This window comes from Suricata suricatta, chromosome 4, assembly GCF_006229205.1.
Source record: "Suricata suricatta isolate VVHF042 chromosome 4, meerkat_22Aug2017_6uvM2_HiC, whole genome shotgun sequence".
Lineage (NCBI taxonomy): Eukaryota > Metazoa > Chordata > Mammalia > Carnivora > Herpestidae > Suricata > Suricata suricatta.
The window spans coordinates 72934247-72954680 of record NC_043703.1 but is presented as its reverse complement, the minus strand read 5'-3'; the positions used below and the strand labels follow the sequence as shown (position 1 = coordinate 72954680).

Below are 20434 nucleotides of genomic sequence, written 5' to 3'. Positions count from 1 at the left end.
TCTATTTAGCACAAAAAGGCAGTGACAGAGGAATTGAAGAATAAAAAGACAGAGGACATAAAAAAAAGGCAAATGGCATATAAAAATTCTACTGAATCAGTAATTATATTAAGTATAAGTAGATTATACTCCCCAACTAGAAGGCAGAAATTGACAAAATAGATTTTTTAAAAAACATAATACAACTATATGCTCTCTATAAGACACTCACTTTGTATTCGAAGACACAACTAGGCTAAAAGTAAAAGGATGAGGAAAGGACATACCATGCAAGGAGTAAACAAGAGAGCTGTTGTGGCTACACTGACATCAGACAAGAGAGATGTTAAGACAAAAATTGTTACTAGAGAGAAAGGATATTTTATGATGATGAAAGTGTCAAGCTATCAAAAAGATGTAATAGTTATAAACATTTCTACACTGAACAACAGATGCCGAAATGCACAAAGCAAAAACTCACAGAACTCAAGAGGTAGACAACTAAACAATAATAGTTGGAGATTCAATACCCCACTTTCTATAATGGATAGATTATATGCAGAAGATCAACAAGGAAGGAGAAGACAAACTAGACCCATCGGACAACTATACAACACTCTGTCCAACAATAGCAGAATATAAATTCTTCTCAAGTGTACGTGGAACATTCTCCAGGATTGATCATATGCTAGACCATATAACAAGCCTCAATAAATTTAAAAGACTGAAGTCATACAAAGCCTATTCTTTGGTCACCATAGGACAAAGGTGGAAATTCCCAGGGAAATATATTTGGGGGATTCCTAAATAAGTGGAAATTAAAGAACATACTACCAATAGGTCAAAAAGAAATCAAAAGGGAAGTTAGAAAATACTTTGAGGTGAATGAGAGTTAAGATATCACATACCAGGACATATGGGATACCACCAAAATAGCCCTTAAGATTAAATATATAGGTGTAAATGCCTACATTTATTAAACTTTAAACTTAAAATGATGCTGAGATGAGCACTGGGTGTTGTACGGAAGCCAATTTGACAATAAATTATATTTTTAAAAATAATAAATAAAATTTAAAAAGAAAAATTCAATAACCTTAACTTTACACATTAAAAAACTCGAAGAAGAAGATATTTTAGATACGTTTGTAAATGAAAACTTAAAGGTGGCAGAATACAAGGGGGAACACAGGTAGATGCATTTGTCTATAAACATAAAAGATCTCTGGATGTATACATGGGAACATAATAACAACACTGGGGGTCTGACGCCAGGGAAACAGGCAGATGTCACTTCCTACCTTTTAAAACTTGGAACACATGTGTGAAGTAGCTGTTCTGAACATTTTAAGTTCTTAAAAAGCCTCTTCCAAATCTGACACACTCTCATGTACTCAATCTTGCAATCATGGTACCACGATTTTGTCCAAGTCCTGACTGGCTTAGAACTTTGCGTTGGTGTTTCTACATTCAAAGTGTATTTTCTTTCTTCTTCTTATCTATTTTACAACTACCGTGTGGAAAACATTAAACGAGCTGAGAGATGAACACAAATAGAAAAGATCTGTTCCAAACTATAAAGCTTGCTCACGTACCCCCAGATGTCTCTGTTAGACCAAGAGACCCTACTTTTAAAAATTCTGTCTCTAAATTTAATCATGAGACATGTGTACCTAGGGCCAATAAAGGTAGTACCTACTTTTATTATTTTTAATATAAAGAGTAAGTTTTTAAAGAAAGCAAATTTTAGTAAATTCTTATACACATATTACTCAGATTTGAAAAATAACAAAAAATATTTTTTATTTTTGTGTGAAATACACAAAAGTTTATAGAATGAACATTTTTACATTGAGAACTGCTTTGTTATATATATTACAAGATAAAAAATTGACTATTTACAGTACTGAAAGGCCCTCCAATTGCATTTTCCTTTCTTCCTCCCAGAGATAATTATTATATTAATATTTATGATAATCATTTCCTTTTCTTTACAATTTTATCACTACATTTGTATGTATCACTAAGCAATGTGTTGCTTACTTATAATCTCTAAATAGTTGAGGGGGTTATGTACACAATAATATATACAAATAATGAGAATTTTATTCCTTTCTTTCTACTCCATCTACATATATAGATATATAGCGGTTTGTTCTTTGATTAAGATAATTGCCTCTTACTGGTAGTTTTCTAAGGATTTTTATAAGAAATGGATGTTGCCTATTTTGAAATGCTTCTATTGAAATAATCTTTTTTTTGGCCTTTACCTTTAATCTACTAAAGTGAAAAATTGCATTCTTTGATTTCCTAATAATAAAAAAATATATTGTGGTCACCCTTTAGAAGCAGGATCAACCCTCCACTCACCCACCCAAAATTTGGTTTGAGTGTCAAAACTGATGCCACAAACAGACCACAAGAGTGGGGAGATTTATGATCTACGTAATGAGGCTTTGGGGGGAGAACAGGGCAGGCTTTTGAAAATGATCCAGAAATGCCTGGAGAGAGCAAGCAAAGGAGACAGGCTTAGGGGCGGGGCTTTTTCGGTGGGCAGGGAGGCAAGCCCCACACAAGCAGAGGCTTGCATGACTTGAGGAGGGCATATGTCAGCCAGTCCGGATGTGGGGCAGGAGGGAAGAAGAAAGGAGGCTTAAAAGTTGTCAGCAATTATCCAAAAATGGAGTCAGACTCCTTATTATAAAAACAAAATATGCATCCCTGTGATAAACCCCATTTGATTGTGACATATTCCCACCTTTTATATTGTCAGGTTTTAAGATTTTATGTTAAAATTAACAGCAAAATGGACTTGTCAATTTCCTTTCTCATTCTGTATTTGTTCATTTTTTGTCTCAAGTTTATACCAGTTTCAGAAAATTAGAGGATACTCTTGTTATTTCCTTGAGGAGTTTATTATAAAATTGGTATTTTCTCTACACTGAATGTTTGATAGAATTTGACAGTTACAGTCTCTGGTCCTGATAGTCTCTTTGTGGGAAGTTTATGTGTTTTCTGGTTTCATTTTGCTTTTTTTGTTTGTTTGTTTGTTTGTTTTTAGTACTTATGGAACACTTTAATGGTTATAGCACCATTCAGGTTCAATACCTCTTCTAGAATAAGTTTTGGTAAATTATATTTTTCTATGGATTTATACATTTCACTTAAACACTAAAACAAGATCATAAAACTTCCATAAGATCCTCTCATTTCTTTAATCTCTGGTGCATTTATGTCAACTTTTCAATTTTTTAACAAATACACATATTTGTGCCTTTCATTTTTTTCCTTGATTAAACTTACCAGAACTTTCATTTATTAGTCTTTTTCTAAGAAGCAAAGCTTTTCCCATTTCAATGTTCTCTATTGTTTTCTTTCATTAAGTTCTACTCTTTTAATTTGAGAGAGGTGAGGAGGGACAGAGGGGAAAGAGAGAGACAGAGAGGGAAGGGGGGACAAGAGAGAGGGAGAAAGGGGGAGGGAGGGAATATCAAAAGCAGGCTCCACGCTCACTGTGGAGCTCAATGCAGGGCTCGATCCCATGACCCTGGGATCATGACCTGAGTCAAATCAAGAGTTGCACACTCCATCAACTGAGCCACCCAAGCACCCCATTAATTCCTACTCTTATCTCTATTATTCCTTATCCCTGATTTCTTTGAGTTTGTTCTTTTGTACTGTAGCTAATTTCTTAGACTGGATTATTAGCTCCTTTTTTTGGCATTTATTTCTCTTGTAACGAAAATATCAACTTAGCTAATCATAGGAGATTTGATGCATTCTCCTAAGTACTAAAATCTAAGTATTTTCCAGTTTCCATTATGACTGCCTCCTTGACCCATGAATTATTTACAGGTATGTTTTATGTCCAACATATAAGGTTCCTAGTCATCTTATTATTGATTTCAAACTTAGGAGCATGATGATCAGAGCAAGTGGCCTGTGGAAACCAGTCCCTTAAATTATGCTGATTCTGTCTTATGTCCTAACGATCTTGACATGTATTCCTAACTGTGCTTGAAGATCATGTATATATCACTTTTGGGTATAATACACCAAAAAGTTTTCTATACGTGCCATTATTTCAAGGTTTCATTGTGCTTTTCAAGTATTCTACCTCTACACTTTCTTCTCCATTTATTTGATCAATTCCTGAAAGCAAATATCAAAACATCACAGTACGATGTTGGGTTTGTACATTTCTTACAGATGTATAAGCTTCTTCTTTTCTCCATGAATTAAAACCTATATTATGCAATGGCTCTTTCCTTTTTCTTCAGTGATGCTTTATCTCAAATAATGCTTTTTGCCTCAAAATCTATTTCATCTAAAGGTGATACCATCCCCTCTGGACTTCTTTTCTTTACTATTTTCTGTGTGTATTTTTTCATCCTTTGATTTTAATCTTGGTGAGCACTTGTGTTTTGTGAATTTCTTGTGAACATACAGCTGGATGATTTTATAATTTCTTTTTAACTTCTTAAACCAATTTGCTTTCACTGTAATTGATGACATATTTTTCTTTATTCTACTACCAGATTTATGTGCATTCTGTTTCTCCCTCTTTTTTCTATTCCTTTCGTTACTTTTGAGGGCTTTTTCCTTCTTCTCAAATAATATTTCCCCTCGATATGGCTGGAAGTTATATACTCTGTCTAATCTTTTACATATTAAAGCAATTTTTAGACAAATATCCATATTGTAAGGTTTCTAGCCAATCGATATTTTCATCCTCATTCTGAACAATATGAACACCTCTGAGCCAGTTCTGATTATCACATTCACAATGACTCTGATGTTTCCTATTATTTAGTTCTGGCTTCAGATCCAGGAAACCCAGTGAATCCAAGGGATGCATTTCAACAATTCTGAAAAAGTGTCAGCCATTATCTTTGGCTTCTCTCTCCTTTTAATCTCCTTCTAATTAATTAGAGGTTTCTTCTTTAGTTTCCATGATGACATTAAATTCTCTTCTTAAAATTTTTTTGCCACACCGGCAAGGTGAATTCAGAGATCGCATCTGTATGAGCCAGCCTGAATTCTTACAGGGAATGTGTTCCCTTCCCTCTGTGCCAAAGTCAAGGGAGGCACATTTCTCTCTTGCGGGTCTGACTCTTCTTTCTACCTTAACTAAAAGTGTAGTTCTCAACTTGATGCAAGAATCCCCTACCCAATTCTCTTCATAGGGGTGCCCCCGGGCTTTATCCCTGTCTCGTGTACCCACTGTGCTCAACAAAATGAAGCTTATGGTCTTCATGGTTTGGCAGAAACCTTTGGGGGAAAAGCCTATGCTGGCATATGATTACCTTCCAAGATTCTTAGGACCTCAGTTCATTCTGAGCTTCAGTCTGATTTTCTTACTTTTATGCCCAATCAAATAAGCATTGGTGTGTGTGTGTGTGTGTGTGTGTGTGTGTGTGTGTGTGTATGCATGTGTGTGCACATATGTGTGTATCTAAATTGTTTAGCAGAGGCAGGGTGAAAACTTAGAAAATATCTATAAAACTTCCAGAAAAAAAGTCCAAGCATAATGATTTTTGATCTCCCCTTAAGTTCTCTCCTACTCCAAAAAATAAGACTGTTTTCTATATAAGTAGTACTTTTTGAGAAAAAGGAAGAGGCAGAGAAGTCACACAAGCAATGACGTAGAGGTTATAAAAACAAAGCACTTTATGGGACATCTCTGGCTCCTCTGTCAACCCCATAGGCCTAACCAAACCCGAAAGAGAGCACATCGGCAACAGGAAGTTCCTGTGTCCAGTGGGCTAATACATCCATAGCAAAAGAACAAAGTGCATCTGGTGGGAAAAAGAGCTAGTGTTGGTATTACTGCTTTTCAAGAAGCTTGGACAATGGCTCTAGAACGAATCTGCCTCTCTTCCCAAGAAATCTCTCCATGCTCCAAAGTGATGTGTTCCTACACGGCTTCGAGAGGATTATGACTTGATCTAGGGAACCAATTTCCCCAGCATGTCAGATGCAGCTGTGTTCATGACTAGAGCCTCTCGTAGCCACAGATGCCCTAGGTCTCCTGACGGAGAACATGAAGGAGGGAATCCGGGAGGTGCAACACAGGAGCACAGGGAGGTGGGCAGACATGACCTGATGGGAAGGAAATGCCCATTGGAGGGAGTCTCTGTGTCAGTTTCTTCCTCTAAAACATCCAGAAAATAAAGCAATATAGTTCTACAAAGAGAACTGTGTTTTTAAATTTGGGTCTCACATGAGCCCACTTAATTCACTTATTCTCTGTGTGAGTCACTTTGTTTGTAGAATGGGAATATCTCAGAATTGCCATAAGATTAAAATAAGTGTAAATTTTGCAAACTTTTTGTTGAATGTCTAGAAATTATAGAAGGGATGGAATTAGTCTAACAATTAGGAAAGAAGAAAATATGTCCGGGGAAGTTAAAGAAAAAGATAATTAAAGTACAGAATAGCAGTCAGCAAACTACGGCCCACAGGCCTAATCCAAGGCCTGCCTCTTTTTATAAATAAAGTTTCTTTGGAACACGGCCACACCTACCTTTTTAGATGTTTACATTTTACATGTTGACATGTTTTACGTGTTTACATGTTTATGTGTTACCTACGGCTACTTCTGATGCCATGACAGAAACTGCATGGCCCTCAAAGCTGAAAATATTTACTATGCGTTCTTTCACAGTAAAACTTTGCAGGCCTATACTATAAAGAGATAGGTGGAGAAAGAGGTGAGTAGGGAAGGCCTTTGCTTTCCTTAAAATTTCTAATTCAGAATAAAAGCTCCTTAAAGGCCCACTCACATGACTCACCTGGAAGAAATCAGAACCATGTCTGCAGGAAGGAACTGTCCATTTGAGGCCTTCACGATGTCGCCCACACTGACCTTTTACACCAGGAAAGAAAACACAGAAGCATAAATTTTAAAAGCACAAATAGAGGCAAAACATGTCAAATATTCTTAACAAAAATTCTGATACGAAAATCTTAAGAGCCATGCTCCAAAACGTCAGCCCCATTAGAACAATTTTATTTTTTCAGGGATTCCTTCCTCTAAAGTAGTTGTTCTTAACCAGAGTCTATTTTGCCCTCCCCTTCCACCAGGGACCTTCGGCAATGTCTGGAGACATTTGTGGTTGTCACCACCTTGGGGGTTGTAGGGAGTCAGGCTATTGGCATCAAGTGGCTGGAGGCCAGGGATATTGCTAAACATCCCACAATGCACAGGACAGCCCTCAACAACAAATACCTTTCTGGCCCAAAATGTAAACAGTGCCAAGGTCGAGAGATCCAAACAGACCTGTCAGTACTATTTCTGCAGTGATACGCTGCTCATACACTATCACGCCATAATTGCTTGCCTAATGGTGTGTTTTTCTCTGCTGGTCTGTGAACTTCATGTGGAACAGAGAATGAATGAATGAACGAATACTTGTTGACTCAATGTATGAATGAATCCTTACTTATAAGTAATAGAAAGAGAGAGACATAAATACGAGGAACAAAACAGAGGGAAAGCTTTCTTCTTGTGCACTTTTTCTTTGACAACCCCCTTGGGCATTTCCATGGTGCTAAGCATCGAGGACATAAGTCTTACAAGTGGCAGGCCCTTCCTGGGCAGCTAGAAAAGCAGGGGTAGAGGGTAAAATTCTTTCGTAAACCAATTGCTGGCGCTATACTGAAAAATACAATTTCTTACGGAAAAGGAAGAGAACAAGGAGACTCTGTTTTCCTTTTTATGGTAAGATTACACAGGTCATGTCTACTTTCATTAATTGAGCAAAGATTAATTAAATACTTCTGTATCAAAGTGAGGAGAGAACCTTAAAAACTACACATGTCTACAAATGCAGAGAACCCATGCAACAGGAAGGAAGAAAAATGGATTGGGAATTAAACATTCACAATTTACATAAAGTTCACAATGCAGTGAACAGTAAAGCACTTGTAACTTATATAAACAACTAATTTACAGCAAGATCTAACAATGGCTAGGAGACAAGTTGAAAGTTTGTAATTAAAACTAGATCCCCCCCCCCCAAAACAACAGTGACCCAGAAAATTCTGCACCCATGGAACTGACAGCAGGCAGTCCTTCCCCGAAGGGTGGTCATGTCTTACAAACTCATTTTCTATTTTGACCACAGGACCCCCAGATCAACTGCCTTTTCCTTTTGTAAGTCCTTGATATTGAAAGTGCTCCATTTGATTGTACAGCTGTAGGAGGAGCCAGAGGGATAAGAATTCCTGGGCCTTGGCTCTAGCTGTTTCACCTGTTCTTCCAGGGCAAGGCACCGGGGGTAAATTAAAAGTCAGTTACACAATCACCTCTGCTCAGAGAGAAGCACCCCACCCACCCACCGGGGCCTCACTCCTGTCCTCCTGTCACTCTGCCCTGACATTCTGCCATCAGGAACAGAGTAGACCTCTTGGTGGCTTTGTTCTCCTTGTCCCCATAGGAGGCGCAAAATGCAATCATGACTGACTCCCCTGTGTTCTCTCTCTTAGGAAAAGAGATGCTGATACTTAGAAATCAAAACATTCTTATCATTAGCCTTGAAAGGAATTTTACACTGGTCAGCAATTATTATAATATATATTATTTATTATGCTATCTGATTTACTTTATATTATATATTACTTATTATTATATAAGATTTATTATTATTTTATGAGAGAGAGAGAGAGAATGCACACACAAGTGCAAGCCAGGGAAGGGCAGAGAGAGAAAGAGGGAGAGAGAGAGAATCCTAAGCAGGCCCCTCACTGTCAGCACAGAGCTTGATCTGGGGCTGGGTCTCATGAACCATGAGACCACAACGTGAGCCAAAATCAAGAGTCGGATGCTTAACCAACTGAGCCACCAGGTGCCCCAGCAATTAATTACTGATGAGGACAAAGTTGGTATCCAGCCCTAGTATGCCTTTAATTTATATCCCAAGGAAAATAGATTCACGAAAACATTCCCTGAGGTAGTCTCCACGTAAAGGTTGCCTTGTACCCTGAGTAGCAGTTTGTGAAGCATCATCTTTAGATATTCCCGGAGATGACACAGAAGTAACACAGAGGCACGTTAGAAAGCATGTAGACTTCCAACCAGTTAGACTTAAATTCAAATCCTGGTTTCACCACTTCTGGGCTGTGTGACCTTGAGTAAAATATTTATTTCTCTTGGGTCCTCTACTTCCTTCCTCATCTCCAAAGTGGGATAATATGACAGTTCTTGAAGGCATGATTCATAGATAAAAAATCTGTAACTTTAAACATGGTAGGTGACAGGGTGACTGTGTGGCTCAGTCATTAAGCGTCCGACTTCAGCTCACCATTCATGAGTTTGAGCCCCGCACCAGGCTCTGCACTCACAGCTCCGAGCCTGGAGCCTGCTTCAGATTCTGTCTCCCTCTCTCTTCTCTCTCTCTCTGCCTTTCCCCTGTTTGTCTGTTTTCTCTCTCTCTCTCTCTCTCTCTCTCTCTCTCTCTCTGTCTCTCTCCCTCTCTCTAAAAATTAAATAAACATTAAATAAATAAATAAATAAATAAGTAAGTATGGTAGGCACTTATTACTAAGGTAAAACTTCAAATACATTCTTACCTCTTTCCACATAATCACTTTCCATTCATTCTCTCTGAACACTGAAAAAGATATATCCATATATTAACTGTAACAATTATATTAGGTAAAGTCCAAAATAATAAAAGATACTTTTGCAAAAATCTAAATGTGTTTCTTTATAAGGTACTGTCTTTATTAACTTAACCTTGACATAAAGTGGGAAAATATGTAAACTATGTTCATACACACTGTACCGAAATAGAGCAATTTATATAATATAATGTAAGATAATGTAAGTATAGAAAAATGACAGGTAGAAGCTATATTAAGTTACTCTCACTCCTGAAAACAGTTTGCTGCTACATGCTAAAATACTGGCTGACGGCCCAGAACATAACATGTATTTCTAATCAATTACTAAGATAGCACATAGCACAACTAGGACTGAGAGGGATTATGTCACATCCAGATCTTTTTTCTAATGTTTATTTTTGAGACAAATAGAGAGACAGAGCATGAGCAGGGGAGGGACAGAGAAAGAGTGAGGGACAGAATCCGAAGCAGGCTCCAGGCTCTGAGCTGTCAGCACAGAGCCTGACTCAGGGCTCAAACTCTCGAACCATGAGATCATGACCCAAGCTGAAGTCAGAAGCTCAGCCAACTGAGCCACCCAGACGCCCCCCAGATCTTTTTACTGACATAAGAATTGCTCTTACCCCAAATATTGCAACTTCCCGTCTTTTTTCTTTTCTTTTATTCTAATTAACATAATTGATGATATTTACATATGGCAACAGTTTCCTTATGATTGTTGTTTTTGTTTAGTTTCTATATTCCTTTAAATAATAAAATGTCCTGAAACATAGTATGCATATCTATTTGGTCAATTTGGATATTTTCTTACAGTGAAGAGAGATAAAAGCTCAATCTAATATCTTACCTATTGTGTTCTTCGTGTTAACTAGTCTGTCTGCTGTACCTCGTTTCTGTTGTAGAAAAAAAATCTGTTACATCAAAGGTTCAAAGTGAATAATTCACATTATAATACAAGTCACAGTAGGTTTAAGAAAGAATAGAGGCGGGGTGCCTGGGTGGCTCAGTTGATTAAGCCTCCAACTTCAGCTCAGGTCATGATCTCACGTTTGTGGGTTTGAGCCCCGCATCGGGCTCTGTGCTGACAGCTCAGAGCCTGGAACCTGCTTCTGATTCTGTGTGTTCTCTCTCTGTCCCTCCCCTGCTCATGCTCTGTCTCCGTCTCAAAAATAAATAAAACATTAAAAAATTTTTTTAAAGAAAAAGAAAGAATAGTGGCAGCAAACCTAACTGTCAGTCTCTTTTGGCTGCAGTTGATTTCAATTTTGTTTTGCCCTTATGTGACTCTCTGAAACGAGAGGTCATCTAAGGCAGGGAGCATAGCAAAGTGGTTAGGTGTGGCCTCCAGAGACAGCCTGCCCTGGTTAACGTCCCAGCCCTGCCTCTTACTAATGCAGCCTTATCAGATCACTACCCTGTCTGTGGCTCAACTGAAGTGAGTGCGCACGCGCACACACACACACAATATACAGGGTCTCCTACACAGCGAAGTGCTACTTAAAATGTTAGCATATTATAGGTTGCTTTCAATGACTATATTTATAGTTAAACACATAAATAGCAATCTTGAATTTTGCCCCAATTTAGCCCAAGGCTTTAAGTTTGAAAAATTCTTTCATATTACAAACCAATCAAAGGGCCAGCAACCAACCAGATTTTACCGATGTCCTATCTTAATAAGATATGAAGGAGTTAGGCAGAAGCACATGAATAACAGATAGCTAAGCAATCCTGGAAAATGAGCGTTCGGATTGTGAGTGAGGAGGAAGCGGCCTCTACTGGGGCAGTCCTGGCCATCTTTATGAGGTAGGGTCAGAGCAAACCAAAACAGTATTAAATGTCTCTCTTCTTTTCCTTCATGGCTAACCCCTGCAGGCTCGTGTGAAATTGTAGTCTGACAAGGTTAAAGGAGAAATGAAATCACTGCATAATCCCTGACCTTTTAGGATTTTCACCCGTGGTTGCAAAGTAACTCCAAAGATACTATCATGGTTCTTAGGACCACTCGGAAGTCCTGCTGGTTTCTCAAACACACACACACACACACACACAATTTAAAATTGGAAACCTTAAAGGTTAAATCACATTTCACATCAACTATGGATTCAGAGAATTATACCAGTTGCAACAGGCTAGAGGGAAAAAAGCAACAATATACCTCTTCTACTCAAGGTGATAATTTCAAGAACATTTCACTAACTTACGTAATCTTCTACAATCTCTTTGAGGCCTGAAATGGTAAGAATAATCATCAAAGGCAAGAGAGTTGTATATTTTCCCGTTGGAGACACATCTGGAATTTGCTGCCAAAACAACCAGAGTCACACTATGAGTTATACAATAAATTTGTCTTCTGTGCTGCTTCCCACTAAAAGCCAGGCTATGCGTGGCATAGCCAGGACGTGAAAACAACACACGGTGTTAAACGAAAAGGTTCCGAGGCTCTTCGCACATCAAAACCACCCCTCGAGCATGACACGCAACATCACACTCTGGAAAAGCCCCCAGTGCACCTGCTTAATTAACACTTCTGCCATAAGGTCACCTTCCCAATGGAATACCTTTGTTACGTTTTGAAGAAAACAGCTCAAAACATAATTGTCTAAAATAGCATCCCTTTGAAATAGTTAAATCCAGGAGGTCAGGTGTCTTAACCGAGCCTTACTTCTTTTTGAGGCAGAAGAGAAATTTTTTGGAGGCTCAGGAGAATAAAGTTGCTTGGGTACAAATTACCTGTGGAGAGTGCTCTAGGGCTATGCCTTGCTGTCTAAAATCGGACAAATAAAGTGACAAACTGTAACCGTTTCCTGATGGACACAAGGGTAGATGAGGCTCTAGAGCAGACCCTTTAACAGATTTAGAATAGCTGTTAGGCCTGTATTTCTAGACTTGGGCCTGCATATACTCTCTATGCCGCCTTATTTCCTGCTTGCCTTTTCTTTCTTTGTGTAGCAAAATAGTATCTATTTTGAAGCTCTCAGTAATTCTTGTGGTTACCTTAAAAGCAATCAGAAACAGAGGAAGAATGGGAGAAAGTTTAGGATCGCTTAGGCTCTGAGTTAAATCTGCCTTTCAAGTAACTTGCATTTGCCATCTCTCTGCAGGGCACCCCAAGCCCATCTTGGTGCTCACAGGTCCCTCTCTCTCCCTCAGTTAAGCCTAATGGGAGCTGGCCACTTCACGGCGGCTCCGGACTGTCACTGCCTTCTCACGGCAGTCCAAGCTTGTGAATGTAGCATGTGGAGCATCTCATAACCTGGCCTCAGGCTGACATCTTTAGCTTCTTCTCTACGCTCCAAACAAAATGTTTACCATTTCCAGAACACTTCATGTGCTAGAGATATTTCATGCACGAGGTTCTCAGAGAAAATTTTCCCTCGTTCTCCTCTCCCCTGAGTCCCTGAGTCTCACAAAGGGCACCAGGGTTTCCAGTTTCTGTGCCTTTGCTCATTTGGCCTCCTGTGCCCAAAAGGTCTTCTCTTCCGCTGACCTCTGCTCCTCACTCTCTCGTCTTTGGCTCATTAGGTCTTCTATTTTAGTAGCTTTTCCTGAACCCCTCAGCCTCGAGAGGGAAGTAGCACTTTATAAATATTCCTTAAAGCACCTGTGTGTTAAGGCTACCAGCTCAGGGGAGGGGGAGGGGGAGGGGGAAAGAGGTGGTGGTCATGAGGAGGGCACTTGTGGGGAAGAGCACTGGGTGTCATATGGAAACCAATTTGACAATATACTATTTTTAAAAAATAAATACAAAAAATAAGAAGAGAACCAAAACATACCAAACAAATAAAATTAAAAGGGAACCTAAAAAAAAAAAAAAAAAAAAAAGGCTACTAGCTCTCCAAAGGCAGGAATGATATCTGACAACTCATCCTTGAATTCTTAATTTCATGCACAGGTTTTTGTACACACTATGTAATCTCTATAAATTTTTCCCAATGCCAATCTTGTTTGAAGTCAATTCAACAAATTCATTAAATCTTTAACTCAAACCTTGGCCATTTTGAAGGCACTGTTTTTTTTTTTAATTTTTTAACATTTTTATTTATTTTTGAGAGACAGAGCATAAGGAGCAGAGAGAGAGAGGGAGACACAGACTCTGAAGCAGGCTCCAGGCTCTGAACTGTCAGCACAGAGCCCGATGGGGGGATCAAACCTACCAACTGTGAGATCATGACCTGAGCCGAAGTTGGACACTTAACCTGCTGAGCCATGCAGGCGCCCCTTGAAGGCACTGTTTCTATTCTCAAGGAATTTACAGTTTGCCAGGAGAAATAAAACCAAATATAATGTATAGTAGAGATTATTGCCACAGGAGATAAGGAAGGGAGAAGTTAGCATGGGCCATGGCATTCAGTGGAGTTTGCAGGAGGGTGGTTTTGAGTTGTGCCTTCAGAGAGTGGGTAGGTTGAAGCCAGCTGAGTGCCTTCTGGGTTAGGTGATAGAATGAACCAAGGTCTAAAGAGAGGAAGAAAGCTGAGGAATTGTGAGGAGACTTGCCCCTTAGATTGTGTTGGGTTGTAGGGTTCATGATGAAAATGAGGTTGACTAAACAGGAATAAATGAGATTATGGAAGGCCTTGAATTTAAGTGTTTTGAAAAGATGTCATTCCTAAAAGAAAACATAGAGGGAAAGCTTCCAGACGTCAGTCTTGGCAATGATTTCTTGGATCTGACACCCAAAGCACAGGCAACAAAAGCAAAAATAGACTAGTGGGACTACATCAAACTGAAGAGCTTCTGCACAGCAAGGGGAACCATCAAAGAAATGAAAAGGCAACCTACAGAAGAGGAGAAAATGTTTGAAAACCCTCCATCTGGTGAGGATATAGGAGCAACTCCAGCTCAACAGCAAAAATAACAGTAATAACCCAATCACAGTAGGCAAAGGACTTGAAAAGACGTCTCTCCAAAGACAACATGCAAATGGCCAAGAAGTACATGAAAAGGTGCTCAATGTCACTAGTCACCAGGCAAATGAAGCTCAAAAGCACAATGAGATACCACCTCCCACACGTTAGGATGGCTACTAGTTAAACACGGAACATAACAAGTGTTGGTGAGGATGTGAAAAAATTGGAATCCTTGTACACTTCTGGTGGGAATACAAAATGGTGCTGCTGTTACAGAAATTAATATGGAACCTTTTCAAAGAAATTAAAATAGAACTACCATATGGTTCAGCCATCTTGCTTCTGGGTATTTATCCAAAAGCGTTGAAATCAGGATCCTAGAGAGAGAGAGCAGCACTCCCACGTTCAGTGCAGAATTATTTGCAATAGCCAAGACACGGGGACAACCTCAATGTCTTTTGATGGATGCCTGCGTGGCTCAGCCGGTTACGTGTCTGACTTCGGCTCAGGTCATGATCTCACAGTCCTTGAGTTCAAGCCCTGCATCAGGCTCTGTGCTGACAGGTTAGAGCTTGGAACCTGCTTCCAATTCTGTGTCTCCTTTTCTCACTCTGCCCCTCCCCCACTCATGCTCTGTCTGTCTCTCTCTCCTTCAAAAATAAATAAAACATTTAAAAAATTTTTATTGTGGCATCTATACAATGGGATATTACTCAGATTTTAAAAAGAAGGGAACTCTGCCACATGTAGCCACATGGATGAATCTTGAAGACATGGCACTAAATGAAATAAGCTATAGAAAGACAAATATTGCATAAATCCACAGATATGAGATACCTAAAATAGTCAGGTTCATGGAGTCAGGGTGAAATGGCGGTGTGGGGTTCTGGAGTGAGGGAGAGAGAAGGAGCTATTATTTAATGAGCATAAGGTTTAAGCTTTACAAGATTAGTAAGTCCTGGAAATCTGCTGTATGAAAGATGTCTATGGTTAACATGGGCGTATCATACACATAAAATTGTTAAGGGGGCAGATCTCACATTAAGTGTTCTTACTGAAATATTAAAAAGGAAAGAAAAGAAAGTTAGCTATTTTAAACTAGCCATTTGGACTTTCTTTAAATCCTTCCTTTTAATATAATAAAATTATCCTCTCATGGAGGTGGCATAAATTATACAAGTCCAATAATATCTCATTAGTGATCTAAATCAGGAAGAACTGTGGGCCAATTTATCTACTGGGCATCACCACGTTTTTCATCCCCAAACTGAGAGTTTCGATGTCTTACTGAGTAACTTAAATATTGTGAGAAGAGAGTTCTCTTCTTGCCATGTCTGAATTTATTCTGTACATCCAATTTTTATTTCAGCTAAATGAGCTTTTTATATTTTTCTTTTTTCAAAAAGCATAACCCAATAACATGTTCAGAAATATTACCTGCAATATCGTAATGAACAGGAAGAAAGCATTGGCACCTTTGCTAAACTGCAGATACAGATATCGCGGGAAGAACGACCACACGCTGTACTTGGTTGTGCTGGAGGTAAGAAGAGAAGTACCATCGTCAGCTCACCCTCTGAACTCTCAAAACACCAAAGGAAAACCCAGAAGTGGATAAAATATTATTATAAGACACTGACTCTTTTCTAAAGATTTGTGTTGGTTGTTTTTGAAACATTCATTGTTATCTGAAAACAATGTGGGGACAAGGAAAGAATTTTACCCATTTCCGGAACTAAGAACTATGAATACAATAGATAAGCAAACTGTATTCCACATGTTCTAATGGCCTGTAGTTCTTTTAACAAAACTCCTAATCAACATCTGTCTTATTGTTCGAGAGAAACGAGAGCCTCCAATGCTTCTCCCTTCTCTCCCTCCCAGGTGCTTTATCATTAAAAGTTACCTTAAATCCATCTCCCCCAAAATGCCTAGACCATGTCATGGAAAAGAAAACCATCACGGGTGTGTTTCTTCTAATTAATCTACTACATTTAATTATCAGACAGGGGTGCCTGGGAAGCTCAGTCAGTTAGGCCTCTGACTCTTGATTTCAGCTCAGGTCATGATCTCACTGTTCATGATGATGTAATGCTCCGCACTGACAGTGTGGAGCCTCTTGAAATTCTCTCTCCTTTTCTCTCTCAGCCTCTCCTCTGCTTGCAAACTCTTTCTTTCTCCCTCTTTCTTCCTCCTTCTCTGCCTCTCAATAAATAAGCAAGCAAACAAACAAACATTTAAAAATAACCAGAGAGACCAGGAGTTTGGGGAAGATGGCAGAATAGGAGAAGCCTGAATCCACCTTGTCCCACAAACACACCAAGGTAACAGCTCCATCACATAGAAGAGGCCACATCAGAAAAGGCAGGAAGGGCAGAGTTGCCTTTAGGAACTGAATCCCCAGCTCAGTGAAGCACAAACGGGAGATATAGCACAAGTACCAAAAAGCAAGAGGATCTGACCCTGCGCAGGGCACCCCAGACCCTTGGGACCCACACGGATGAGTCTCCATGAAATCTGGCTTTGAAAGCTAGTGGGGCTGCAATCCAAGAAGTTTAAAATTCAGTAAGTGTAACTGTGAGAGAGCCAGGGAGCAAAAGCAAGTGAGTCCCTACCCTTAAAGAGCCAGCATCCCAAACAATTCAGCCCCAGACCCAATCCAGAGGCAGCCATTTGAAAAGCACAGGGGGTATACAGGAAGGAGATTTTCTGACTAATCTCAGAACATGTACTGCATGAGGTTTTTCTAGAAACAAGAGTGCTGATAGAGCCATCTCTCTTTCCTTCCCCCACGCTAGATAGCCAGATGATGTAGGAGCCAGAAACACTCTTCATCTTCCTTGCTAGCATCAGGTGCCCCACCCCATTCTTCAGAGGCATCCCCGCAAAGCAGCTGCTGCCCAATGTACCCTGCAAGCAGCTCCCACAGGGACCAGCACCACTCCAAAGTGACTGCTGCCCTGAAGAGAGGGAGGAGACATAACCCCAGGTAACAACATGCCCACAGTTTCTGCAGCCAGGCCTCTTAGCTGGCTGTGCAGAAAGCAAGCCCTGCCCTGCTGCGCATCTGCAGCTGTGGCAGAGAGGCTAACTGCAGACAGGTTGGCTGACTGCTGGTCCTGCCCACCAACAAGCCCACAGTAGCCACAGACATGCCTCTCTACAGTGCAGGGAGCAAACCCTGTCCAGTGCACCAAGAGAAGAAAAAGTGGGTCATTGCAGCTGGCTGAACTAAGAATAACTGAGGCCCAGCCACAAGAGGAGGGTGCAAGGTAGCCCACACAGGAGACACCCACACAGGAGGATGTTGTTCTGATGACCAAGGGAGACTGCACCAGAAGGTACCACTCTTCTATTAAAGACCTCTACATTCAAGTCCAGGAGATATAGCCAACTTACCTAATATTACCTAGAAATAGACAGAGTTAGACAAACCAAGAGACAGAAGAATAAGTCACAAATGAACGAACAAGACAAAACTCACAGGAAAAGACCAAAATGAAACAAAAATAATATGCCTGATAAAAATAAATTCAAAGTAATGGTCATAAAGATACTCAATGGGACTTGAGACAAGAATGGATGAACTCAGTGAGAGCTTCAACAAAGAGACAGAAAATATAAAAAAACAGTGAAAGCTAAAGAAGTCAATAACAGAAATAAAAATACACTAGAGGAAACTGGAAGCAGATTAAAGGATACAGAAGAACAGATTAGTGATCTGGAAGCTAGGGTAATGGAAATCAACCCAGCTGAACAGCAAAAAGAAAACTCAGTAATAAAACATGGGAATAGGTTAAGGTAACTCTGTGACATCATTGATAACATTCACAGTATGAAGACTCCAGAAAAAGAAGAGAAAGAGAAGGGGCAAAAAACTTATCTGAAGAAATAATAGCTGAAAACTTCTCTAATCTGGAGATGGAGACAAATATCCAGATACAGACTGTACTAACAAGATGAACCCAAGGATGTCCACACCAAGACCTATAACAATTAAAATGGCAAATAAGTAATGATAAAGAGAAAGTTGCAGAAAGAGAAATCAAGAAAAAAAATCTCATTTACAATTGCACCAAAAATAATAAAATACCTAGGAATAAACTGAACCAAAGAGGTGAAAGACCTTTACTTTGAAAATTGTAAAATATTGATGAAAGAAATTGAAGATGACACAAATGGCAAGATATATCATTCTCATGGATTGGGAGACTCAATATTGTTAAAATGCCGATACTACCCAAAGCAATCTGAACAAAGCTAGACATATCATCCTCCCAGATTTCAGGATGTGCTACAAAGTTATAGTAATCAAAACATTATGGCACTGGCACAAAAGCAGACACATAGACCAAGAGAACAGAATAGACAGCCCAGAAATAAACCCATGCATTTTCGGTCACCTAATCTATGACATAGGAGGCAAAAATATAAAAAGGGTAAAATACAGTCTCTTCAATAAATGGTACCAGGAAAACTGGACAGCTACATGTAAAAGAATGAAATTGGACCACTTCCTTACATCATACACAAAAATAAAATCAAATGGATTAAATATCTAAATGTGAGACTTGAAACCATAAAACTCCTGAAAGAAGTGTCCATTTGGCATTGGATTTAGAAATATTTTTCTACTATATATGTCTTCTCTGGAAAGGGAAACAAAAGCAAAATTAAACTATTGGCACTATACCAAAATAAAAAGCTTTTCCACAGTAAAGGAACCCATCAACAAAATGAATAGGCCACCTACTGAGTGGGAAAAGATATTTGCAAGTGGCATATCCAGTAAGGGGTTAACATCATATATATATACTATTCAAATATAAACTTATTCAACTCAACACCCTCTCACCAATTAATCTGATTAAAAATGGGCAGAGAACTTGAATAGACCTTTGTCCAAAGAAGATATATAGATGATCAACATACATATGAAAAGATGCTCAACATCACTAATTTTCAAGGAAATGCAAATTAGAACCTTAATGAAATATCACTTTACACCTGTCAGGAAAATTAACAAACACAAGGAATAACAAGGATGTGGAGGAAAAGGAACGCTCATGCGCTGCAGGTGGGAATGCAGATTGGTGAAGCCACTCTAGAAAACAGTATGGAGATTCCATGAAAAATGTAAAATATATTTACCATATGATCTAGTAATTCATTACTGGATATTTACCTAAAGAAAACAAAAACACAAATTCACAGAGATACATGCACCCCTATGTTTATTCCAGCATTATTTACAATAGGCAAGACATAGAAGCAACCCAAGTGTCCATCCATACATGTACGAGTAAAGAAGATGTGGTATATAACGAAATGGAAGGACCCAGAGGGTATAATGCTAAGTGAAGTAAGTCAGTCAGAGAAAGACAAATACTGCATGATTTTAGTCATATGTGAATTTAAGAAACAAAGAAAAAAGAGGCCAACCAAAAACCAGAAACTTAAATACAGAAAAATAATGGGTTGTTGCCAGAAGGGAGATAAGTGAGGGGATGGGTGAATTGGTAAAGGGGATTAAGAGCATACTTATCTTGGTGAGCATTGAATAATGTACAGAATTGTTGAATCACATTATACACCTGAAAGCTAATATAACACTGTATGTTAATTATACTTCAATTAAAAAAAAAAGAAGCCTAATGCTGAATTTCCCAGTGTAGGATAATGGGGAACTCAGCAGCTCTGTGAAGTTCCATTGGGAAACACTTTACCTTGGGAATGAAAATGGGTACATCCACTTTGGAGAACAGTATGGAGGTTCCTCAAAAAGTTAAAAATAAAACTACCCTATGACCCAGAAATTGTACTACCAGGAATTTATCCAAAGGATACGAAAAGTACTGATTCAAAGAGGACATGCACCCCTATGCTTATAGCTATCAACAAGAGCCAAATTCTGGAAAGAGCCCAAATGCCCATTGACTGATGAATGGATAAAAAAGATGCTCTGTGTGTGTGTGTGT

The 20434-nt window shown here is 39.1% G+C and overlaps 1 protein-coding gene across 1 annotated transcript in view; it reads right to left on the bottom strand.

The window, feature by feature from the left end:
* LOC115290604 (phospholipid-transporting ATPase IB-like) overlaps nucleotides 1–20434 on the bottom strand; it is a 190457-nt gene that overhangs the window by 146359 nt on the left and 23664 nt on the right. The window contains exons 4-8 of the mRNA XM_029938483.1: nucleotides 15894–15993; nucleotides 11811–11909; nucleotides 10454–10499; nucleotides 9553–9593; nucleotides 6774–6847 (exon numbers count right to left, since the gene is read on the bottom strand). Coding sequence (XP_029794343.1) covers nucleotides 6774–6847; nucleotides 9553–9593; nucleotides 10454–10499; nucleotides 11811–11909; nucleotides 15894–15993 — 360 coding nt within the window. The remainder of the gene's footprint in view (nucleotides 1–6773; nucleotides 6848–9552; nucleotides 9594–10453; nucleotides 10500–11810; nucleotides 11910–15893; nucleotides 15994–20434) is intronic.